Source organism: Megascapheus bottae, chromosome 8, assembly GCF_031878675.1.
Source record: "Megascapheus bottae isolate mThoBot1 chromosome 8, mThoBot2.hap1, whole genome shotgun sequence".
In the NCBI taxonomy this organism is placed as follows: domain Eukaryota; kingdom Metazoa; phylum Chordata; class Mammalia; order Rodentia; family Geomyidae; genus Megascapheus; species Megascapheus bottae.
In genome coordinates, this window is record NC_143516.1 from 33,699,868 (window position 1) to 33,726,660 (window position 26,793).

The following is a 26,793-nucleotide window of genomic DNA, read 5'->3' on the forward strand; positions in this document are numbered from 1 at the left end:
CCAATTAACCACAGTAAAAATTGCAGAAGTGGAGCTATGGATTGAGTGGTAGAGTGCTAGCCTTGAGCACAAAAAGCTCAAGGACAGCACCCAGGTCCTAAGTTCAAGCCCTAGTAGTGGTACCAAAGAAATAAAAAATAAATAAATAAAAGGACAAATATCTAACATTTCAGAGAAGGTAAGCCATAAAATGCTTTAAAAAATAAGAATACTATCAGTAATGTAAGTTTAAAATGTTTCTATAGCAATAACCAGTCGTAAGGATCAATATTTAACTGCAATGTTAAGCAGTAAAGGCAAACACAAAGATTGCAGCATGAGTTCATGTATAAACAGTTCAGAAGTAGTCCAAAGAGGATTCTATTTATTGAGGAGGTATACATAAGTAGAAAGACAAAGGTATTGCTTAAGGCTCAAGAGAGTGATTATTATGTTTGGGCCTCAAATGAGAATGTGCTTGGGGGGGCAAAATGGAGGTATTGGTAGTATGTATTTCTGAATATGTTCTAGAATTACAGAAGTTTCTCTATATATTTCTATAAATTCCAGAATCACAGAGATATATGCTTTACAGTGTTTTACACACTGTATCTGATCATAATTCCTGACTGTATATTTCTAAGTTTAAACAGTAAGAGAAAAAAATGTGATGCAGCTGGGTGAGGTAACTCATAGTTGTAACCCTACCTAGTCAGGAGGCTGAGATCTGAGGATCAAAGCCAGCCCAAACACTAAAGAACCAGAGACTCTTATCTCCAACTAATCACTAGAAAACGGGAAGTGGGGCTGTGGCACCAGTGGTAGGACAGTAGCCTTGAGCTGAAGAACTCAGGGACAGCGCCCAGGTCCAGAGTTCAAGCCCCATGACCCACACACACACAAAAAAAGTGATCCATTACAATATTTCCCAGTTGGAAGTCTTGAGAGCTTGGTGGTTGTCAAGGTGACAAGCCATGATTCTCCATTGGCATGAACATCCTTCCCAGTCTTTCTCCAAACATCTGTGTCCTATTTCACCCATTGTCCCCACTTTCCCACACCCCACAGGCCACAGCACCCCGCCTTTCTACTTTTAATTCTCAGTCCCATGTCCTCTCTTCATGGAAGTCATCTTCCACACTCTCAATCAGAACAGTTTCTTGCTTTCTCCCTATTTAGAAAAAGTTCTTAATGTATCTCTTGCAACCTTTCTTCCCAGAGCTCTGCCTCTTTTACTTTCCTGGAACTTGCAGGGACACAGAATTTTTTTTTGTTCAGTATCAAAACTGGTAAGGAAAATTATGTCAGATATTCACATATCAACTTCAAAGCAAGTTTTTCATGGTAACTATAGCACAGTAGAATCTGTCAAATTGACAAAGCAAAGCAAACTGCTAAGCAATGCAAAATAAATTGTTGTTTTATCTTTCTCTTCCTTATAAATGTAGTTTAAAGCAGTCATGTGAGTGACAAATGATTAGTTCTCTGAAAAATGTATTATGAGGTAGTTTTTAGCCTCTTCTATGTCTCCAGATACCTTCTGTTAATCCAGCCAAATCTTGTTTCCTTAAAGAGAGGGTGATAAAGTAGGTTTATTTAATATGAAGTAGTATTAGCCAATTAAAAACACTGCAGTTTGACATTTATTTCAATCACTTTAATCCTTTGAAAACCTACAAACGGGTGGGGGGAGAGAAATGGGGACCAAGACATGAGAAAGGTTATCAATGTATGTGAAGTAATGTACCTTCTATCTGGTGAATATAATGTAACCCTTCTGTTAATTACAATAAAAAATATATGGGAAAAAAGAAAATATATAATTGAACAGTAAAATGACACACAAAGAGATAATGTATTTATCAAAGGAATGAAAATGAAATGTGCAATATGATACCATTTTATATCCACTGAAATAGTAATGAATAAAAAAAACTTAACAAATGTTGATAAGTATATGAATGAAATACACTCCTAATTAGAAAAAAAAAAACCCTACAAACACTGATGACTTACAAGGTTGGAGGGATAGCAAACACTACTAAGCAATGGAGGTTATTTGTCTTTGTGTTTATTAAGGTCAGTGGGCCTCTCAGTTTGAGCAAGATAGGATTAGAAACAAGGAGCAGAAGTCTGATTTCTTTTTTCGTGTGTGTGTCACTCATGGGGCTTGAACTCTTGGCCTGGGTACTGTCCCTGAGCTCTTCAGCTCAAGGCTACCACCCTACCCCTGGAGCCACATCCCCACTTCCTGTTGGCTAGTGATTAATTGAAGATAAGAGTCTCTCCATCTTTATTCCCCGGGCTGATATTGAACCACAATCCTAAAATCCCGGAAGTCTGATTTCTTACAGATGGCTTTCCACTTACAGCTGGCTGGGTTGAACAGTTCAACACTTCACAAATAGAGTAGCAACTCCATTTGTGGAGAGAGGGCTGGGCATACTTCAGTAGTGGGCTTTGAACTTAGTACTAAAGCATTTATTCTACCTTTGAGCCACAACTCCCATGTCTTTTCTTTAATTCTCCAGATAGAATCTCCACTTTTTTTTTTTTTAATGCTGGGGCTGGCCTTGGACCATGATCCTCCGACCTCTACCTCCTAACTAGCTGGCATCACAAGCATGCACCTCCACCCCTGGCCAAGGGAGGTTTCCTTTAGGCTGCTTATAATAAAGATACTGCATCTTGACAAAAAATAGAAATGTCTTTTAAGTTTTACAAGATAAAAATGTGGTGGAAATTTAATAATGTTTATGACAGTACTTTAAATGATCAAAATTTGGCATTGAAGAACTCCAAATAATTAAAAATGCTCTGTTCCACTTGAGCCACAGCTCCACTGTGGCTTCATCTTTCTCTTTTTTTCTTGGGAGGGGGATAGGGTGGCGTGGTTAATTGGAGGTCCCTGGCTGACCTTAAGCTGCAATCCTCAGATTTCAGTTTCCTGAGATCAAGGATTTCATTAGTCCTGTTCTAGTATGTGTTAACAGAATAAAAGAACAATTGTATTAGACCAGCCAAAGGTTGTTTTTTCTTTTTTAATAAATTTCAGTGAAAATATGCCTAGCATGTATTTTCTTTCTATATCTTTAAAAGAGAATATTTACTTTACAGGATTATCAAGTACTCTTTCATTCCCTACTTCTGGTATCCATTTTAAAAAGTGATTTCTCAGCTGGACGTGGCGGCTTACGCCTGTAATCCTAGCTGATCAGGAGGCTGAGATCTGAGGATCAAGGTTCAAAGCCAGCCCGGCACAAAAGGACCTGAGACTCTTATCTCCAGTTAACCTCTAGAAAATAGGAAGTGGGGCTTGGCTCAAGGGTAGGATGGTAGCCTTGAGCTGAAGAGCTCAGGGACAGTGCCCAGGCTGAGTTGAAGGCCCATGATTCACAAACACACACACACACACACACACACACACAGGATTTCTCAGTAGAGAGTTCACAGAGGTTTCTTCATCATCTATAAGGCTTTTAAAAACTCCATCCAGTGACACAGAAACTCTTCTCAGAAGTAGGGAGAACAGGCATACCTGTGTGACATACTCTGTTTGCCAGTCTTTTGCAAGAAGTGCTCTGAGGTACCATGGCATGATGCTCCACACACAGGTGTGGCTGAGCTGCCAGCTGAATAACCACACTGCCTACCTACAGCCCTCACACCCACACAGTATCGTCTGGTGTGCTGACGTGGCTGGGCTGTTGCTAATGCTTAACAATAGCCCATGGACTACTGGAGGTTTACATCCCATAGAGATGGGAGGCTATTTTAAAGCTGTGCTTTGCCCTCTGGGCTTTCTCCATCCTGCTCAGGTCTACCCCATGCCCAACAGCCTTGTTATCATGTCTGTCATGTGTGTGCTCTTTCTAAGATGGGACTGTAGGATTGATAATGTTGAACTGAGTCCAGGACCTATTTGGAGCATCTCCCATGGTCAAGGTTCACTGCTATGTGAGCAGATAATGATATAAGCTAGAGTTCTTCTTCCATTGAGACTGCTGTAACCAAAAGACCCTGGACTGTCTTACAAGCAACAGAAACGTATTTCTCACAGTTCTGTAAGAAAGTTATTTCTTACATTTCATACAGTTCTTTTTTTTTTTTTTTTTTTTTTTTTGCCAGTCCTGGGCTTGAGCTCAGGGCCTGAGCACTGTCCTTGGACTTTCTCAAGGCTAGAGCTCTACCACTTGAGCCTCAGCACCACTTCTGGCTTTTTTCTATGTATGTGGTACCAAGGAATCGAACCCGAGTCTTCATGCATGCTAGGCAAGCACTTTAACCACTAGGCCAAACTCCCGGCCCATTTCATGCAGTTCTTATAGGCTTCTTACAGTTTTGGAGACTAGGAAGGTAGAGATCAAGAAGCTGGAAACAATTCGGGGGTGGGGGAGGGAAGAAAAAGAAAAAGAAGCTGGCATATTACACCAGTGGCCTGATTCACAGGTGGCTGTCTTCTCATAGTGACCTCACATGACAGATAAGGGACTTCTCAGAGGTCTCTTATATAATGGGATGAGGGCTCCATTCATCCTGTTGTCCCCTCACACAAGCTCCTGTCCCTGATGCCATTTCACTGAGGATTATGTTTCATGTTACTCTTCTAGGTCCACAGTCTTTCAAGATAATTTTTGCATTTCCTATTTCTATTTTTTGTATTAATAATAGAATTGTTAAGTTGATATGGTTGTCTAAAATGTCTCCTCCAACTTAAAATAGCTTGATTTTTGTGTCTGTTGCTCTCAACCTACTGTGTGAGGTTAGTTTTTCTCCCTCTCTCTCGATTTTTTTTTCTTTTTCTTTTTTTCTGGTTGTTTTTGTTTGTTTGGTTTGCAGGCCTCTGTACAAGACCTCTGAAAGATTAAATCCTCTGATTTTGGACCAAAATAAAAACGTATAAACAATGAAGACAAAAGGTAGAAGGTATGAACAACTCACAACGTTCCCTTCACACACACAAAACTTGCCCAAACCATTGTTGTTATTGCTCAGAAAATAATTCCCAAGTATATATTAAGCTCATTTCTCATTGTTGAGTTTGAGAATGTGCTGGGCTGACCGGAATGCTTTTAGAAGCTCTTGTCTAAAGAAATTCTACCTGAACCAAAGCCTCAAGAGCCCATTCCAAATTGCCAGTGTTTCCATGTGAACTCAACATTGAAAACACAAGTGTCCCATGACAAAGTTCTCAGTATCTAGTTCCTATAGACACATAGAAGGCACAGCATCTTCACTTTTCTGGTAAAGAAGGTGATCCATCTGACTACATTAATCAAAATGCTTGTAGAGTCCAAATTAAATGAGGGTTGGGGGAAAATACCCTTCCTCACCACACAGATCTACTCTACCACCCACCACCATTCTCTGGTCAAACCAGACTCAATTTGCTTGAATCATGCAATCTGGAACTAAAAGTGATAAGATTTGGCAATTTTCCTAGGTTTATTAATGGATAGCTGGGGTGACTGGGCCAGAGCTGTGGCAGGGAACCATGCTTCTACGATAAACAGGACTCAGAGATGTACATTGTCAGAGATCCTTGATTTGTCCTGTTTGGTCAGCACTCCCACAAAATATACAGTCCTTGGCTTGAGTTGGGCCTGAAAAATTCCCCTTTCAAATCCAGTTCCATTGCGGGCTCCTTAGGCCAACAATGCTAATCTGAGTGAATTCCTGATGAAGACTTGCATTCTCCTACTTCCATTTCTTTTCTTTTTCCGTTTCTTCTTCTTTTTTTTTTTTTTTGCCAGTCCTGGGCTTGAGCTCAGGGCCTGAGCACTGTCCTTGGACTTTCTCAAGGCTAGAACTCTACCACTTGAGCCTCAGCACCATTTCCGGCCTTTTCTATATATGTGGTACCAAGGAATCGAACCCGGGTCTTCGTGCATGCTAGGCAAGCACTTTAACCACTAGGCCAAACTCCCAGTCCTCCTTCTTTTTGCCAGTCCTGGTGCTTGATCTCAGGGCCTGAGCACAGTCCTTGGTTTTCCTTAAGGCTAGGCTAGCACTGTACCACTTGAACCACAGTACCACCTGGGGCTTTTTCTGTGTATATGATACCTAGGAATTGAACCCAGGGCTTCATGCATGCTAGGTAAGCACTCTTATCACCAGGCCTCTCGCCCAGCCTACTTCCATTTCTTTATGCTGTCTCATGCATCAGCATAGCTGATTATAAGCTCACCAGCTACAAAGAAGGGAATATATGATTTCTACTTTATAGACAGGCGCTCTGTGTTAATTATGCTTACCTTTAAAACTAGAACTAAAAGTCCTGCTAATCCCTTATACAAAAGCCAATGTAAGCCAATGAACTAGGACACTTCAGGTGGGTAACATTGAAATAGATCCTTGCCTAGCATACATGAAGAGCTGGGTTCTATTCCTCGGTATCATGTACATAGAAAAAACCCAGAAGTGGTTCTGAGGCTCAAGTGGTACAGCTCTAGCATTGAGAAAGTCCAAGGACAGTGCTCAGGCCCTGAGCTCAAGCCCAGGTGTGGCAAAAAAAAAAAAAAAAAAAAAGAAAGATTGCTTGCCTGCCTGCCTACCTTCCTTCCTCCTTTGCCGACCTGGGATTTGAACTCAGAGCCTACATGCTGTCCTTAAGCTTCCTTTGCTCCAGGGCACTGTACTACCACATGAGCCACAGCCCCTCTTCTGGCTTTTTTTTTATTAGTTCATTGGAGGTAAGAGTCTCATAGACTTTCTTGCCTGACTTCCTTTGAATCTCGATTCTCAGATCTCAACCTCCTGAGTAGCTAGCATTTCAGGCGTGAGCCACTGGTGCCTCACTGTTACTTGGCTTTCTTCAAGATACAGACTCCCTCAGTTTTACTCAAATGTTTAATATCCCCAATACCAAATGGCTTACTATGAAGAGCTGTGATTTGTTTTAGCATTATGTTTTTAACACTTTAAATCGCTACCTGAAGAAGCATGTTGGTAAGAGGAAAACAAAAAAATCGGGGGGGTGGGGGAGCAAACACCTTGCTCACTAGGAACAGGACGGGAGAATTTTCAACTCGTATTTTAAAGACACCAGGCTACCATATTTTCTTAAATGGCTACAAAAAAATAAGGTAATGAGGTAATGTTTTACACGAAACCCCACTACAATGACAAATGTATTATCTAGCCCTAATTAAATGCAGTCAAAGGCAAAACAAGACTTGGCTATCATTTGGACTTTTCATCAACTCAGGCACAGAAATTTTGTTGCATTTAGGACTGGCGATCATATCGGAAGCCTCAAAGAGTAATCTTTCCCCTTTTTTTAAAATTTTTTTTTTTTTTATCATTTCAGACAATTTGCATCTTGGATGTGAAAGGAATGTTGAATGAGTTTAAGAGGAGAATCTGTCACAGAAAGCAATTTGAAATCTCAGGAAAAGCATCCATGCAAGACAAATGGAAGCATTCTTCTTTTAAAAACATTATTCTTTTAAACAGTGTGTAATGACATCCTCCCTGGAGACTCTGCATGAGACAGAAAATACTTCCTCAGAAGTAAGTCATTTTCTAGACTCCAAGTATAATGAGTGAAGCACTATTAAAAGTCAACTTGTGTTTTATGTAAAAAGATTCAAAATTAGAACTTAGAAAAGGTACTCAAAGGATTTTCATTGAGCACTTGCTTTGTCTTCCCCTAGCATTTCCATGAACAAAAAGAACAAGTAAGAGGAAACATTATTACAATGACCACTATATAGCCATAGGAAACATTTCCTATTTTAAAGGGAGAATTATATCAGACTCAAATAGGTTGAATGTAAGATTGTTTTATTCCTTAAATTCTTTTTAAGTATCTTCTTTTCTTATGTTTGGGTACAAACTATGGATTAAGATTCAAGTATTCCTGTGCTGCTGTTTTTCTTGAGGGCTCAGTTGCAAATAGCTATAGAAATGTTGTTCTTTAAAAAAATATTGATGTTACCTAAATATGAAAAAATAGGTTTTGTTTTAAATGTTTTAAAAAGGTAAAAAATAATGAATAAAGATTAAATTAAAAACAAAAGGCCAATAAGTGGATTATTTCTTTTGAAGTAATACATTGTAAGTGCAAAAAGTCCATGTTCAAATAAAGACCTATCTTCAGACATTTCCAAATGTGAGTAATTTTTGAATGAATAGAGCAAAGAACACATGGAGAAAAATCACAAGTATGATCTGTTTATTTAGCAAAATAAACTTGAAAGATTTCTATTAGAAAAAATAAGAATCATATCCAAATTTAAGGTTCCCCATATTCTTTGGTATTGGAATTAGGATAGCAAATATTTTATTTTGAAACAGTCATTGGATCTACAAAGTTTCCCACAGAAGGAAAATATAATATTAAGTTATCTGCACTTATTTACTAAAATATCACTGAATATATAAAAGCCACCAATTACATGCTCTAAGAGACCAAATTCATCAAGGAAATATTCATTTTGTAGACGTTTCCTACTGGAAATACGTTTTGAGTTTTAACCATCTTCTGTCATCATTTTCCTTATGTTATCTGACTAGTCCTCCAGTTGTTGGAAAAACAAATCCTGATATTTCTATTTTAAAAGTTGGGGACTTTGGGGGCTGGAAGTTTGGCCTAGTGGTAAGAGTGCTTGCCTAGCAATCGACCCGGTATTGACCGGGGTTCGATTCCTCAGTACCACATACATAGAAAAACCTGGAAGTGGAGCTGTGGCTCAAGTGGCAGAGTGCTAGCCTTGAGAAAAGCCCAAGGATAGTGCTCAGGCCCTGAGTTCAAGCTCCACAACTAGCAAAAAATAAAATAAAATAAAAAAGTTGGAGACTTTGGGACTATATACGTCATCCTTTTTCTCCATAAGAGTATGGAGAAAACTACTAACAAGTTTAAATTAATGATTAAAAAAAAAATTCTAGCTAACCTTTTCATCTTAAGAAAAAAAATATTCCCTCAGATGCAGATTTCTTTTTTTCCTTTTCTGCTATGAGCATATTATACCAGCTGCTAAATCAGCAAAGCCAAATAGTTCCAGATACACTGGAGAGCAACCAAGCTACTCTTCCACCTTGGATAAGTACTTCACCTGCTCTCATTCTGATTTCTCCACATTCCTCCACTGTTGAGTAATAACGCCTTCCCTTTGTTTCTTAGAGGAGATGGGGACAGTAACCAATTGAGGCGAATTGTCATCCCCCCCCCAAGGTCATAAACGATCAGGCCAGGGATGGCTTCAATGCTAGCATTGAGACTGGGAACAGGAAGAGTACAACCACAGTAGAATACAGCTATCGACGAGAAGGACCGCATAGAGACATCTCTGGCCGTGCAGGCTCTGCGCCCTCTGGAAATAAGTCAGTTGCATTGCTAACATGACGAAGAAAATCGCAATGTTCAGCATCAAGAACAGTCTGGTGTAGGAGGCAGACAGGGCCGGTCCCCGGCCGCTGTGGGCGGCTGTCACCATCCGCCGGGGTCCCCAGGGGCCTCCACCCGGGTGCTTTCCGTATGTCACGTCTGCAAGATCTAAAAGGTCTTTCATCTCTTCGTCCTCGTCCCGGGGGACGTCTCTCTGCGCCAGGATCTGAGCTTTCTGGCGGATCTTCTTCTCGTTGTCCTCGATCTGTGCGAAGATATCGGGGACAGCGTCCACGAACGGGGAGCGCCGGCCCGCCCTCCGGCCCTTCTTCAATCGGCTTTGCTGCTGCTGCCGCTGCTGCCGCCGGGAGACGGCAAAGAGCCGGTCGATGGCCTCCTCCGTCTCCCTCTTGTCCGAGAACCGCAGCAGGCGTTCGGCTGTCTTCCTGAAGCTAGCGGTGTTCCGGACCCGAGACAGGATCTGCTTCTCCAGTAGCTGGAACACCGGCTTGAAATGCTGCAAGTTGCGCTCCACGATGGCCGTGTAGTCCTGCACCTCGGGGGCCGGGGTGCTCGGGTCGGCCGCCTTCCCTTCGAACAGGATCTCCCGGCGATCCGCCACGACGTGCGCCAGGGCTGGCCGCCCCACGCCCTGGCCGGGCCCCGCGCCCTCCTCCCCCGTCCACAGGTAGACGGCGTAGGCGTGCTGGCGGGAGGCCACGAACACGTCGAGCCGCCGCGGGTCCCCGTGCAGGCTGAAGCTCTGCACGTCCACGGAGGGCCCGATGAAGAGGTAGGCCGCCCTGGTGAGGGGCCCGCGCAGGCGCAGGGTGACGTTCACGTAGTTGGTGCCATTGTAGGGATAGCCCCGAGGGTAGGTCACCGAGGCCAGGGTGGCCCGCTCACTGGAGCCAGTGTCGTCCATCCAGTACATCTTATACAGGCCGTCGCGCTGCCGGATGAAAGCCCCGTGGACCCCGTCCACGACCGTCTCCTCGAAGGGCGTGTCCACGTTGTGGAAGAAACTGGCGGCCGTGCGCAGGGGACTCTGCTCCCCGAGGCGGATCTGGTCCACCAGGAGCAGCAGCTGGGGGTGCAGGAGGATCAGATTTCTCTGGATGGTTTTCAAGTGCAGCTGAGGGTGGTAGGCGCCCACCCCTTCTCCCCGGATAAAAACCACCCCGTCCTTCTCCATGGCTGCCACCACCCTGCCCTGACAGCTGGCGGCCTGGTCGTGCTTGTATTTGGACCACTTGGAGGCACAGTCTTCCGTGACCTGACCCTCCCAGGGCGCGAAGCAGCTCTGGGACACGGCGGGGGAGAACATGAGCACGTTGTTTAAGAAGGTGTACTTGGGCCCGTACAGGGCCTCGGTAATGAAAGGCACGCCGTTGGGGGCGAAGGTGAAGGAGTTTTGGTCCGGGTGTTCGTGCCCGGCGTTGAAATTCCTCCAGCCTTTGATCCACTCTTTGTATTTGTTTCCGTGGACAATGTCGTAGATGGCACGTCCCCCCAGTTTTCCCGACTTGAAGGACAGGAACGATCGGTTGATTTCCGCAGGCAGGGCGCTTCCGTAAGTCACAACACCCCAGTCTTCGAAGTGATGCAACACAGGGGTGCCAAAGTCTGGAGGGGGAACCGAGTTCAAGCTGGCATCGTACCTGAAGGGATTGTTACCAAAAATAAAAAAAAGGAAAGAAAAATCAATGGCTTCCAAGTAGAAGGAAAAATATAACCAGCGTCAGAACTGTGATGTCAGGCGACAATGTGGCCAGAAGAAAGGACTCACAGACACTCCCGGAGCACTGACAGCTTTGACTGCTGGGGAAATTCCTGGAAACACGGTGAGAATGAGCATGTAGAAGGGAAAACTACAGGTGGTGATCAATCAGAAGAGGGTACATCTTTATCATTTCCAGTCCTTAGTTTCAGCCTTCTCTCCACGGACCTTCTTCTCTAGGCAGTTTTAAGCTACCATGAAAATAACTGCTTACTAGAATTTTAGCACTTCTAGGGACCTCAGATTAGGATCTGAACTCTAAAACTAGCTGTGACTTATAATGAATTATTCTATTACTGAATGTTTGGTTTGCAATTAATCAGTTCCTCTAAAAAATATAAATTAAAATAGGGTAGCATTTGACATATTGTTTATTGCCTATAACATATCTAAAAATACAAATGGATGTAATTCCAGGAAATTAATAATGGATGGTTTAAAACTGTGGTTAGCATGGCTAAGTCTACATCCAAAGATTTTGGTTTTGTTTTAATTTGCACATAATGCCATTTAAAAAAATAACAAATGTTCTTTCCTTTAATTTATAAGAAATGCTTATTATGAAGTAATAGAGCACTTAAGTGTTATTTTTAATGACTTGGGATAGCTCCTAGTCAGAGTCATGTGATTTTTCTGGTCAAGGGAGAAGAGGGAGACTTATGTTGTTAACTCATATATACTTTTACCTAGTGATTCAATCACCTATCATATCATCAGTGTTTTAGTCCTCTTCCTCTGAGATTTTCTTTTAGGGGGGGGGTTGATTTGTATAGTCCTATAAAGGCAGATTTTTAACTGAAGTTAGATTTAACATTAACCTAACACCTGGAGTCACTTTAAAGAATGCTCTTCATTGTTTAGTTATAGGTAAGTGAAAACACTATTAGTTATTCCACCCATCTTACTTGAAAAGGAACAGCTGCATTTTAATTTTTAGGCCACAGGTAAAGTAGCTTAAAAATGCTAGTTATAGTATACACAGTCACAAATTTCCTATTTTTTCTCCTTTATTGTTTAAACTCTGAAAGAAAATAAAGAGAAATACACTATACAAGACTTATTGTGGAATTGAAAGATGATTTCAATATCTCCAAAAGGCATCAAGGATTACTGACCAGCTCCTTCTCTATCATTCTGATTTTAGCCTAATGGGTGCTAACAATATATTTGGCAATACTTAAAAAGGGAGATCCAAGCTTTTCCTGAGCTTAAAAGATTATGGCAAAAAAAAATTACATGGCCTTTTTATTATCAAAGTGAAGCTGTCAAATACTGTAAAATACTTTAAAACACTTCTGAAAGTTTCAGAATAGTATTGCTATTAAAAGATTATAATGTACCAGTTACCAAAACAAGGTATTTGACTACTCTCTTTGGCGTAATTATCAGAATAACTAGGCTTAAATTTTGTGGATTTTATCCTCCCATGATTTATTTTTAAATGATATGAAATCAAAGTCTGTCTATCTGTGACAAACTGCAGCCCTAACACATCTCAAAGAACTGGGAACAATAATCAGATCTTACATGTGAAGAAACATTCCTAAGTGAGTTTTAAGACACTGATGAGATTCGAACTGATGCTGCACATACTCAGGTGACATGAGCAAGATTTTTTTAGATTAGTTGTCTTTTAAAATGCAAAATACATGAATAGTCCAATGTGCCATACCAGAGAAACTCTGTGTGCAGGGTACACCAGCGCTGTCCTTTGGAAGGTGTCCCTGGGCCTTCCACTACACGGTTCTTCCTGATTTGGTCAGCCAGCCAGTTTCCACTGCCATTACGCAGGACAAATTTATCCAGGAACACTAACTGGCTTTCTGGACCATAAAACCAGTTGTAATTTGAGTCTGCAATAGCCACTGTTCTTTGAAATCCTAAAGGAAGACATTGTAAAACATTAGAGATAAGTTTAAAACTAGATTTCCCAGAAAGAGCTACATAATTATCTTCAAACCTAGTTAGAAATTTGAAAAAAATTATGTATCTTAGATTAAAAATAAAAAACAAACAAGATACTGTCCATGTTCTATGCCAAACTAGGCCATCAACATCTCCCTGAGAGTCTACCACAGATCTTGTGCACAGCCTCTGTCTGTGGCAACTTCGTCATTCATTGGTAACAGGGGTCACACCTATCAGTGTGTGTATATGCTGCACCTCTTCTTTGTTTTCCAAAGTCCACACCATGCACAATACTATTTGCATCTGTGCATGGGTATCCCCTCGAGAATGGCAAGTTCCTCAGCCTTGAATGAGCACGAAGTCTGTCAAAGCCTGACCTATATTCTAGAAGAGATAACAGTGTGACGTGCTTTAAATTGGCTTCAAAAGGAGGAGGAGGAGGAAGAGGAGGAGGAGGAGGAGGAGGAGGAGGAGGAGGAGGAGGAGGAGGAGGGGGAGGAGGAGGAGGAGGAGGAGGAGGAGAAGAAGAAGAAGAAGAAGAAGAAGAAGAAGAAGAAGAAGAAGAAGAAGAAGAGGAGGAGGAGGAGGAATAATCCGCCGCTGATGCAGGGCACAGTGGCTCACACCTGTAATCCTAGCTACTCAGGAGGCTGAGATCTGAGGATCTTGGTTCAAAGCCAGCCAGGCGGGCCTGAGACTTTTATCTCCAATTAATCACTAGAAAATGGGAAGTGGAGCTGTGGCTACAGGGGTAGGGTGGTAGTCGAGCTGAAGAGCTCAGGGACAGCGCCCAAGCCCAGGGTTCAAGCTCCAGGACCCACCAAAAAGAAAAAAGAAAAGAAAAAAAGGAAAGGAAAAATGGAAAAATCATATTGTATATAAATTGATAAGAACTCAATTCCCAGGAGAGATTCAATATACATGGACAGCAGAAGCTTAACCAAGAGAAAATGCATGACTCTTCAAATAAGGAGTCATCACTAGAAAAGAGAAGAAAAACAAACCCAAGACAGGATACACTACAGGTACACACAAACCAGAACAGAAGAAAACTCTAAAACAAACAGAAATGATCATTACCAGTGTGTCAAAGGTAACAGGAAGAAAAAGAAAAAGCAAATGCAAAAAAAAAAAAAAAAAAGAACCAAAACCCAAAGTCGCTTCTAAAATCTTACTGTTATTGTGTCTACATGATTTAAAGCAAATAATCTTGCTTTCTAATAGTTTAGTAAATGCTCTTCCAAAAACATCTTATTTATAAAATATGACATTCAAAAATACCCTTTTCAACTGAGTAGACGATATATATATGTATGTGTATATATATATATATATATATTTTTTTTTTTCCCCCCAGTTCTGGGCTTAAGCTCGGGGCCTGAGGACTGTCCTTGGACTTTCTCAAGGCTAGAACTCTACCACTTGAGCCTCAGCACCACTTCTGGCTTTTTCTAAGTATATGGTACCAAGGAATCGAACCCAGGTCTTCGTGCATGCTAGGCAAGCACTCTACCACTAGGCCAAACTCCCAGCCCAGAAGATATATTTTAGTCCTCTTGAAATCCTCTGATTACAATGCCTAACATATTGATGTTCAATAAAAGTACAGTGGATTCATAAACAAATATGTGAAGTGTTCCTCTTAGAGGTTTTCCTACTGTTCTTCCTAGCACAGGAAGAGTCCCCATTCACAGCTCAGGGTACACCCAAGCCCTGAGATAGCTGGCTACTGAATTCTCTATTAGAGGTCTAGAATTACCAAATAAAAATTGTATTTCTCAAAGGGAAAATATCTATTCTGAGGAAAACTGACCTCTTGAACTTTCTCTAATATGTTAGTCCAGGTTTAGATATAAGGGGAATTATAAAGAAAGCTCTCTTAGAAATGAACAAATTACTAACATACACACACTTGTGTTTTAGGGCCATTTCTCTGAGAAGCTAAATTACAAAGCAATATGAAATTAGGTATTTTATAGCAAATTGCTCTTTTTGCCTTTTTAATATTCTATCCCATTTATTTCTATAAAATATTTAAAGAAAATACTAAAGGCTCAACTCAAATGTGTAGGTATAATCTTTCCTTTTGAATCATGCCTGTGTAACTTGGAAGAAACAATTTTAAAATGCAATAGAATTGAGCAGGAATCACAGAATAAAAAAAACTGGGATATAATCATTAATATCTCATTTTGATTCATTATTTTCATGAACACTTCTGAATATTCAAATTCACATAAATGCAAAAAACAAAGTACAGTGGAAACTAGGAGAATATATTTGATACATAAGCTTTATAATACCTAAGTCACATATCCTCATGTTAGCTCCCAAAATGTCCTGGCTACATGCAGCTCTTGAATTCAACTTTTATGTGATTAAATAAAAGTAAAAATAAAAAGTTCCAGCCACTGGTGGTTCATTCCTATACCCTTAGCTGCAATCTCAGCGAAGAAGGCTGCAATCTGGTGACAGCTCCAGGTCACCCCAGGGAGAAAATTCCACAAGATTCCAACTCCAAAACAGCAAAAATGAAGGCTAGGAGCATGGTTCAAGTATAGCACCTACCTAGTAAGTGTGAGGCTCTGAGTTTAAGGCCCAGTGCCACTAAGCAAACTAAATACTTGAATTCCAAACTTTGGCCTCCTTACCATACCTGGCAAGATGGTTCTATACATAAAGGCGAAGTGTTTCTTAAGCCATGGATGGCCAAAGTGGTTGATGTCAAAGTGTCTCTGGACAAGAAACATGTACTGGAAGAGTGATCTGGTGGTGTAGCTGCCATAAGCAACTCCTTCATAGAGGGAGCCATCTGTCACCTCTCGGAGAAGAACCAGAGATTTCTCCATGATGGTCAGAACTTGTTTGGTCCACAAGTAAGCCTCTTGAAGGTACCCTGAAGAGGAAAAAACACATGATATAATGGGTATAATAAAATATAAACAAATAAAGCCCTATGAATTATTACAAATGTTTCTGGGTCTGGCTTACTTCATTTAACATGATTTTCTTTCAAGTCTTTCCATTTCCTTAGGAATAGGGCAATATTTTTCTTTCTAATGGCAGTATAGAATTCCATTGTGTGTGTGTGTGTGTGACATTTTCTTGATCCATTCACCTACTGAGGAGCTTTTGAGTTGGTTCAATATCTTAGCTATGGTAAAGAAAGCTGCAATGAACATGGTTGTGCTGGTAGCTTTCACATGGTCTTGTCAGTGGTCATTTGAGTAAATGCCCAAAAGTAGGACTGCTGGGTTAGAGGCAGGTCTGTGGTTAGTCTTTTGAGGAACCTCCATGCTGCTTTCTAGAGTGGCTAAACAAGTTTACATGCCCACCAACAGTGTAGCAGTGTTTCAAGTCAACAGCAATACTCTCAAGACACTATATTGGAAATGAAACTTTACAGACTGGGGGATGGGACTATTGGATGGGGAGGGGAAGTAGGAGAAAAATGAGGGAGGAGTAACAATGTTTGACCAGAAATGCACTCACTAACTTACATATGTAACTGTTACCCCTCTGTACATCACCTGGACAATAAAATAAAATAAAATAAAAAATAAAACCCTGTGAGTATAGTGCCCAGACCCTAAATTAAAGCACCAGGACTGCCAAAAAAATTCCTAAGATTTTTCTAAGATTACAAATTGCATTTTGTAAAATTCTTGCCTACATTATAAATAATGTCCCTTTAGTCAAGGTATTTAGTAATCTCATGACATATTACAAAGTTCTTCAATACAAGTTATTTATTAAATATTTAGAATTAAATACTTAAGAAAGTATCAAGAAATTTTCACAAGTAAGAATAAATTGCATCTATCTGTGCATAAGACGATTTGGACCTTGCGACTCCTATTCAATTTTCCTAAGAAATGCTTGAAAATACCTTTGTAGTTTGTCACTTTGTATCATTATTTTACATAATTTATTGTACTCAGCAAAACACAATAAATGTGAAAGTCTTTAGTTTCAAAAAGCACAGGATCTAAAACGCAGCACAGCAGGGCTGACAAGCCACTGAAATGGAAATCTAATGGTGAAAAATCATCTGGCAATCACGAGCCTGCCAAAGTATGAGCTGCAGGATTTTGTTCAAGTACTTCTTCCACCTCTCGCATTTTTTTTCCAGTGTCCCCACTGAAAATTCGAAGTCTAAAAACTTTACACCATCTTCTGGCTTGAGATTGAGACATCCTCACTTTTAAGCAACAATAACAACTCACATGTCTACAACATGTCTAATTTACACAGCACTGAACAGAACCTTACTTAATCCTTTTAATGATCACAGTTATGCCTTGTTAATCCCAAACTATGGAAAGGCTGACTTGTTCTAGACCTTGGCCATATGACTCAAAATAAACCAATATAATCTTCATCTAGGATTTAAAGGTTTGGTCTATTTTGTTCATTTCTTTGTAAAACACACAAAGCTCTACCCATGGGTGGAGCCTATTGCTTTAGTCCTACAAATGTGTCACCTGAGCGCTGACTATTCTACTTTGGCCAACAAGGTGGGGCTCAGCTACACTGAGGTTTATAGACACTCGGGTACCAACAGCTTCCAAGCAAAGTGCCACAGACATATTTTTCCTGACCTGGCAGCACAGAGGTTTTAGTAATCACAGCCTGGCTCCTACTGCCACATCACTCCACAATGGTCATGCTGTCCCACAGTTTCCCATCTCTGCTCTCTAGCCTATGGATTTCAAAGTCCAGTAATCATCTTTTCCCTCTCCATGTCTTCCATCTCCACAGACAGTAATGGTGTCTCAAGTCTCTGGATACTACAGTACGTGATTTCCTTTAACTCTTCACCAGGCAATGTCTACCAAAATACTTTGTAGACTACAAACTTCTGTCAGAACAAGAAATTGATACTGTTATTAAGTTTTTCCTGTAAGTCTTAATTATAAGTAATTGTAACTAAGTTGATGCTGTGAAGTGCCAAGGCAGAAAGCTAGATTTGGGTAAAATCTGTTGTTGAATAATATATAAAATGTTTGTTCATTCATTCTTATGGGGGAATAAAAACAAGCATTATGTCAGGCGTGGTAATTCTAGCTACTCAGTGGGCTGAGAGCTAAGGATCACAGTTCAAAGCCAGTTCGGGCACTAAAGTCTGTGAGACTCTTTATCTCCAATTAACCACCAGAAAACCAGAAGCAGGGCTGTGGCTCAAGGGGTAGGGCAGTAGCCTTCAGATGAAGAGCTCAGGAACAACACTCAGGCATAGAGTTCAAGTCCCAGCCCCCCCCCAAAAAAAAACCCCAAGCATTAAATTCTTTTAAATTTCTAAGCTCTGGTATATATTTAATATTCTAATAATTCACTATGAGCTGCTTTTCTTTTTAAATTATAATGTTATTATTATGGTGTCATAGAGTAGGGTATCTATTTCATAAGTCAGGTAATGAGTACATTAATGTTTTTGGACAGCGTCACCTCCTTCCTTCACTTTTCCCAAGTTTCCCCCAATTTATTTTTCTGAAATGTAATACTAGTCATTTATAGATTTCCACAGGAGTTCTAATTTAGATTACAGAAGAAAATACAACATTGACAATTACATAGTGTGATAATAAAAAGTAGCTGTACAAGCCACAAAAGTTACTTTTTGCTTAGGAATTTGGCCTAGTGGTAGAGTGCTTGCCTGGCATCTACAAAAAGCCATGTTTGATTCCTTGGAACCACATACATAGAAAAAGCCAGAAGTGGCCGGGAACGTAGCCTAGTGATAGAATGCTTGCCTAGCATGCATACTCAGAAAAAGCTGGAAGTGGTGCTGTGGCTCAAGTGGCAGAGTGCTAGCCTTGAGCAAAAAGGGTCAAGGACAGTGCTCAGAACCCAAGTTCAAGCCCCAGGCCTGGCCAAAAAAAAAAAAAGTTACTTTTGTCACATTGTGATCTCATCTAGTTGTCTCAAGTGTTTGGAGAAAGAAAAAAAGTGGTGCTATGATTCACAGCTGTTTGAGAGGAATATTCTTTTCATATAACAAAACACCTATTTAGTTTTCAGTAACCTCATTTCTCCTAGGATGGGTGTCTTCATTGTAAAGTTCTCTGGAAAAAATAAACACAGGACAATCATAAGCCATAATTAAATAACCCACAAGCTAATAGAACCAGCAGAAATGAAGAAGGAGATATCCCTTAATTAACTGAGAGAAGCCCTGTGTATTCTTCATCTGTTGGGCCTTGTGAGGATCCAAGTATAAACATGCACCCAAGAATAGTCATTGAGATGCTACACGGTAACAAAGACTGATGGCAACTCAGACATCACCTGACCACTGCGAGCTCACACCCACCTTGATTCATCAGAACTAGGCTTCCTGTGAGCAAAGCCATGCAGTTGGTGGGCTGATGATTGTGCAGGTACTGAAAGCCCCATCCTCTCCGGTAGGAAGTTTCATACATGTAGCCTGAGGCATTGGCAATCACTTCAAGAAACTTCTCCTGTTGTGTCTTGCTCAGATAGTTGTACAAGAAGTCATAAGCAGTGGCAAAACCCACCAGGGAGTGTGCAAGTGGGACTTCATCCCAAGAGGCATCTTTCACCAACCTGTGAAGAAAAATAAACCGTGGAAATGAGGGCACAATAAGGGCTCAGAGTTTTCATCGCTCTTCTCAAGAGTCTACTGCTCCAAAAGAAATCACGACAGAGCCAAGGGGTTTAATGACATACCACTCACTCCCTCCACAGCAGACGCCAGCGGGTCTGTCAGGATTGAGAGTTCAGCTCAACTGGCAGAAGAACAGCTGTAAAGTGAGATGACCTGTGGAAGCTGATTCTACAGTGGAATTTATACATCTCATTCTTTCCCTAAAATGAGCTGCACTGCCTCTCAAAGGCCTTCTAACCCTTCCACAGACATCTGAAAGCTGACTTCTAGGAAGTTTCTCATCATGATTTCTTTTTTTTTCTTTTCTTTTTTTTTTTTTTGCCAGTCCTGGGCTTGAGCTCAGGATCTGAGTACTGTCCTTGGACTTTCTCAAGGCTAGAGCTCTACCACTTGAGCCTCAGCACCACTTCCGGCTTTTTTCTATGTATGTGGTACCAAGGAATCAAACCCGGGTCTTCATGCATGCTAGGCAAGCACTTTAACCACTAGGCCAAACTCCCGGCCCCCTCTCATCATGATTTCTTAGAGAGCCAAATTTCTGTTTTCCTGGCTACATTATCCTACAAATATTTCAACAGTGTGTGGCCCACATTAAACAGGAAACAAAAACAGATCTGCAATGAGAACTGGAAGGAATTATCCTGAAAATCCTCATCAACTGTTCAGGATGTAACTGTGTAATCTCCAAGAAGGAGGAGACAAATGGAGAGTATTCTGTATACTGGCAGGTGGAAGAAAACCCAGTTAGTAATTGAGCTACAGCTCAAGGTTCTGGGCCAGGAAGCCTCCTTGGCAATTGAGGGATGTTTTACAATTCCAAGGAAATAACACACTAGTATATAAGGATGGCCTAGTGGTAGAATGCTTGCTTATTATGCATGAAGACCCAGGTTTGATTCCCCGATACCAAATACACAGAAAAAGCTGGAAATGGTGCTGTGGCTTAAGTGGTAGAGTGCTAGCCTTGTGAAATCCCAAGCCCTGAGTTCAAGCCCCAGTACTGGCAAAAAAAAAAAAATCATCATCATCATTAAATATTTATAAAAAGGAATGATACAAGACTTTTATTTTATTTATTTTTTATTTTATTTTATTTTTTTTGCCAGTCCTGGGCTTGGGCTCAGGGCTGAAGCACTGTCCTTGGACTTTCTCAAGGCTAGAGCTCTACCACTTGAGCCTCAGCACCACTTCCAGCTTTTGCTATGTATGTGGTACCGAAGAATCGAACCTGGGTCTTCATGCATGCTAGCCAAGCACTCTACCACTAGGCCAAACTCCCAGCCTCCATACAAGAATTTTTTATAAGGCATTAATACTAACCATCTTTAATAGTGGAGATACTCATAATTGGTAAGTGGTGATAAAAATCAATTTTAATCAATTCATTCATTCATTCATTCATTCATCCATCCATCCATTTATTTTTGTGCAAGTACTATGGCTCTCGACCTCTGGGCCTGTTTACTCAGCTGGGACTCTCTACCACTTTAATCATGTTCCCAGTCTAGCATTTTTTCTGGTAAATTGGAGATAAGAGTCTCACAGACTTTCCTACCCCAGCTGGCTGGAACTACAATCTTCTTAGTAGCTAGGATTACTGGCATGACCCATCATTGCCCGGCTATTTTGAGATATTAATAACATATGCACATATGCAATGAAATATGAAAACATCTGTGATAGTTGTCTATAATAAAGTAATAGGTTTTCCCAATATTATAATTGGTTACTCTTATTCATCTGGAAAAAATGCAAACTTTTAGTAGGAGTTAATGAAAACTAAGATGCAGTGTTCTTCTCAAATCGAGAACATTTAAAAATATTCTGAGAGATTATAGTTTTTCTTTTCTTTTTTCTTTTTTTTTTTTGCCAGTTGGGCCTAAGCACTGTCCTTGGGCTTTCTCAAAGCTAGATCTCTAACACTTGAGCCACAGCACCACTTCTGCCATTTTTCTATGTATGTGATACTGAGGAATCGAACCAAGATCTTCGTGCATGCAAGGTAAGCACTATACCACTAGGCCAAACTCCCAGCCCCAAGGCTACAGTTTCTAGTTTCTATGTTTTGCACTAGAGATAATACTGGTTTGATTTTCCCCAGCCATCTATTTATCAGAACTTCAATACTCCTGCCCAGTTCCAATAATGTTTTATGTGTTTCCATGCATTTCCTCTTTTTAGTAAATAAAGGAATGTAGACTTAAGTCCCACAAGAGTGTTTCTCTCACCTCCCTTCCACCCCTCATAACATCTCAATCATATATTACTATGTGGATGATAACAAACTATCAACAGCCATTTATTGTAGGTCATGGGGCTTGAACTCTGGGCCTAGTCACTGTCCCTGAGCTCTTCAGCTCAAGGCTACCACCCTGCTCCGTGAGCCATAGCCCCACTTCCCATTTTCTAGTGGTTAATTGGAGATAAGAGTATCATGTGCTTTGGTACCTGAGCTGGCTTTGAACCATGATCCTCAGCTCTCAGCCTCCTGAGTAGCTAGGATTATAGGTGTGAGCCACCTTAACAACCATTTTTTTTTTTTTTGCCAGTCCTGGGCTTAAGCTCAGGGCCTGAAGACTGTCCTTGGATTTTTCTCAAGGCTAGAACTCTACCATTTGAGCCTTAGCACCACTTCTGGTGGTACCAAGGAATCGAACCCGGGTCTTCATGCATGCTAGGCAAGCACTCTACCATTAGACCAAACTCCCAGCCCCTCAACAACCAATTTTAATAGGAAGAAAAAGCAAGGAACAAACCTATAAAATTAGGCTACCCTGTTTACAAGTAGTATGTGAACGTTATTAAAATAAGAATCCAGAGTGACCCTTTTGCATTTTGTAGTAATTTCAACATCTAGTATGCTGTCCTGGTGATAACAGGCTAGTGCCACAAAAAAAAATCTAAGCTTGATGAGGCATTTTTAACATTATTTGGTCACAGAAAAAGCTGCTTTGCTTTAGCAAATCAGTTTGCCAGCTTATAAAGACATTGAGAATGTGAATTAATTCCCTACTTTCTAGGAAAAGAACAATTCGGACTGCACACTTGGGAACATGCCAGGGCACTGGAAACATGCTCTCCACTGACTCATGGTGCACTGAGTTATTGTTGTCCAGTCTTGCATCATTCTACTGTGTAACGGTACATCTACAATGACCACATATACACCTGGCTGTAACACAGGTGTCAGCGACTCTATACCATCATACACCTGTGTAACTAAAGAGTTTATTTGTATGGATAATAGAACATTTGATTTCATTCCCAGCAGTCATAAAATATTACAATACAAATGTCTTTGAAGATCTGTAGGCCTCTTTCAAGTGGTTTCCAATTTAACAGAATACTAACACAAACTGCAATGAGGGAAAAGATGTAATGCGCTCTTCTCTCTTTTATTTTTTGCCAGTCCTGGGGCTTGATCTCAGGGCCTGAACCCTGTCCTCGAACTTTTTGAAGGCTAGTGTTCTACCACTTGAGCCATATATCACTTCTGGCTGGCTTTTCTGTGCACATGGTACTAAGGAATCAGACCCTAGGCTTTGTGCACGCTATGCAAGCACTCTATCATTAGGCCATACTCCCAGTTCTGACATTTTATTTTGAGTCATGATAACCAAAAGGAATTTGCTCCTAGCCTATTGGAAACAATGGAAGAAAAAAACTATCCATTTATATGATAACACAGGCTTTGTATTATAATAACAGAAGCACTTAAAGGTAACATCTGACACTGTTTGACAGAGGCAAGTATATTTAGCTCTCATTTATTTGAAGGTAAGGAAACTGAGCCATAGGCAAGTCACATTACAGGCTCCAGATCACACAGCTTGTGAACAGGACTGGAAACAAAGGAATTCTGGACCCACAGATCTCCCCCTTAATCTCCATAGCCTCTAACTTATTTAACACCTCTGCCATTGGTTTCAAAGAAGTGAAATTTTTCATGGGCAAATTGATATTCAATCAATGCTAGGGGGGCACTTGGACTTCTGGAAGGCAGCTTTAAAGTGAACAAAACAAAAGCTCTCTTGTTATCAGATGGGGAACATTGATGAATAGTATATACACGTAAGACGATGGAGATCAGATTTCAAGGAACCTAGGAGAAGATCATAGCGGGTAGGACAGGAGGACTTCTAAGAACAGGAAACTGGAGAGTCTTGGATGGATATGCTCAGAGGTACGATCTTAACTCTCCTTCTACCAGCATCCAAGTGGCAGAGGTACCATGTACCTGTGATTACAAGCTGAGAGAGAAAAGATGGAGGGCCATCAGATCTTCAGAGTGAAAGTAAGGCCATATAGATGAGCCACCATGATGTCCAAGGCACCACAGTGATTCAAAGCTCTGCGCAGATTCAGAGCCTCTGCTCTTGATGCTCAGACTTTCCAGCCTCCAATATAATAATATGAATTATTCACTGGGTACAATTTACTAGTGTCTTTGTAGTAAGGATACCATTACTATATACTCAAGCTTGTAACCCTAGCTACTTGGGAAGCTGAGATGCAGGAGACAGAAGCCAGCGTAGGCAGAGAAGTCTATTGAGTGTCAATTTCTGAAATAACCAGCAAAGAGCTGGGCAGGAGGCAGAGCTTAAGTGATACAATAACAAGTGAGCATGAGGTCCTAAGTTCAAACATCGGTACTGGCAAAAAAAAAAAATCTTTTTGGTGCCAGTCCTGGAGCTAGAATTCAAGGCTTGGGTACTGATTAAGGCTAGTGCTCTACTACTTGTGCTATAGTGCCATGTCTGGCTTTTATAAGTAGTTTATGACAGATAAGAGTCTCACAGACCTTTCTACTTGGGCAAGCTTTGAATCATGATCCTCAGATCTCAGCCTCCTAAATAACTAGGCATGAACCATTGGTGTCTATCTGTTTGTCTGTCTGAACTAATTTGCCAGTAGGGAGACTAATAAGTAAGAATTACAGTACAGTTGTAACATCCCATAGCTGTCTTGCATGGATTCCCTGGAGCATTTAAATCATACTTTCAGGTTCACAGCAGAGTCTAGGAGGTTTTCTGGAAAGAAGTTTCTTTTGGGCTGCACCTAAAAGACAACCCGACAACCAGATAAGCAACTCAGATGCTACTACAAACCAATGTGTTGAATAAAAACCAGTGACTGTAAGGACTGTGAGTAATGAGGGGCTCAAGAGTGCAGTGGACAAAGGAAAACTTAACATCAGTCATCAAGTCTAGGCAGGCCTGATAGATACCAGCAGGCAGAAAGAGCAGCTCAGAGCTGGCTGGTCAATCTATTTCTAACCCAGGGGAAGTGTTGGCAATGTCAGGTAGACCCCACCGACTGCATGTCAATCTGTCATTGAGAAGTTGCAAAAACCATATAATCACACAATGTACATCCTGGATGGGGACCTGTTTCATGGTGAAGGTGATAATAGATCCAACTTTCAACTCTCAAAGGTACCTTTTTTTTCTTCAAGAGCTCATTTATATTCAACAAGCACAGAATTAGCGACAGCAAAATGAATTCAGAACGATAGTCAAGAATGGGCTGGGAGCAGGGAGAGGTCCTTTGTATGATAAATACCAAGATAACCACCAATAAACACTAGTGTGCCAAAACACCTGGGATAACTTGTAAGCGGAACCATTAATTGAGCTCATGGGTTCAATGCTTGCAGTCAGCTGCTGTTTGGGGCTGTGGTATGGAAGAGCATCATGGGAGAAACACATGGCAGACAAAAACTTCTCATCTCCTGGGGGCCAAGAAGCAGAGAGAGTGAGGAAGGGGCCAGGGTTCTGCATACCCTTCCAGGGGCTCACCCCTAGAGGATCCACTTCCTCTAAGCAGGACCTGAGCACTCAAATTTCCACCACTTCCAAGCAGCACCACCAGCTGGGGAATCAGGTCTTCAACACCTGCATTCCAGAACCAAACTGTAACAATACCCATGAGCCTCTGTTACAGTGACCTTCTCACAACTCCCCAGCCAACCCCCCCAATCTCCATTTCATTTGGCTGTGCATATGCAACATGTAACCCAGAACCACCTTTCAAACATCCTCCTCCCTCCTATAAATTATCTTGTTAGATTTCAGTAGGCTGCAGAATCACATGGAGAATGTATTTCTGACCACCAAGAGGTCATGATTCAATGGGTCTGGGGGTGAGGGGAGTGAGCAGGACCCTGGAATCTCTTTTAAAGAATAGTCTATATGCTGAAAGGATCTATCAAGCCTTGGGTAAATTGTTGTTGTTGTTTTTGTCCTAAATGTCTCTATAATTTACTTCTCCTCATCACCCTCACTGTGGTTTCATTTCCTTCTAAACTAATATTAGAAGCTTCTGTTTCCTCTTCCCCTGATCCATCTCTGTCAGGCCATCTCATACACAAAGGTTTTGAAACCACAGGCTAATGTGGAGCAGGCAATGATCAGTCCCCTGACTCTGGCTCCTGTTTAAAGCCAGCATACTAACAGGAGAGAGTAAAGATGGACAACAGCCTGGGTTAGACAGGGCTAAATGTATTCCTTTAACTGTATGGCAGGAAACAAAAAAGTACTAGGCCATTTGCAGATCCCTAAGGTCAAAATTATCTACCTGGCTTCACAAAAGACTCTAAGAGCACACACATGCCATAGCACTCTCTGCTTTCATAAATATCTATCTAGTATTAGCAAGAATGAAATGATACCAAGATTCTACATCCTAATAGGAATATTAAGTATTCTTAAAAAATAATAATAAAAAAAAGATAAGCTGGGAGATTGTGGTTCACACCTAATAATCCTAGATATTTAGGAGGCTGAGATCTAAAGCTCATGGTTTGAAGCTAGCCCAGGCAGGAAAGTCTGTGAGATTATGATCTCCAATAAACCACCAGAAAACTGGAAGTGGCACTGTCGCTAGCCCAGAGCAAAAGAGTTCAGAGGCATCACACAGGAACTCATGAGTTCAAGCCCCATGACTAACTAAATAAATAAATCAACTTAAAAAATTATATGAAGCACCACTAAACACATTCCAGATCTATATGCAGCTCCATTTTCCCTTAACATAAGGAACAAGAGATGCACAAAACCAAACATCATGCTTGCTAAATTCATATAACAGAAAGTTGAAGAGCCAGATGGTCAAGACTCAGGGAAAGATTATGGAATTCTATTTATTCATATTATCTGTGCAGATAAT

The 26,793-nt window shown here is 41.0% G+C and overlaps 1 protein-coding gene across 3 annotated transcripts in view; it reads right to left on the reverse strand.

Moving 5' to 3' along the window:
• Positions 1-9,151: 9,151 nt before the first annotated feature.
• Positions 9,152-26,793, reverse strand: part of Dse (dermatan sulfate epimerase) — a 54,180-nt gene continuing 36,538 nt past the window's right edge. For 2 of the 3 annotated variants that reach the window (XM_090338247.1, XM_090338248.1), the window contains exons 3-6: positions 19,312-19,565; positions 15,655-15,894; positions 12,763-12,970; positions 9,152-10,971 (exon numbers count right to left, since the gene is read on the reverse strand). In XM_090338247.1, the coding sequence (XP_090194373.1) occupies positions 9,192-10,971; positions 12,763-12,970; positions 15,655-15,894; positions 19,312-19,565 (2,482 nt within the window). In that variant the 3' untranslated portion in view covers positions 9,152-9,191. Of the gene's footprint in view, positions 10,972-12,762; positions 12,971-15,654; positions 15,895-19,311; positions 19,566-26,793 lie in introns of those variants that run through there. The other variant, XM_090338249.1, reaches the window with a different exon arrangement.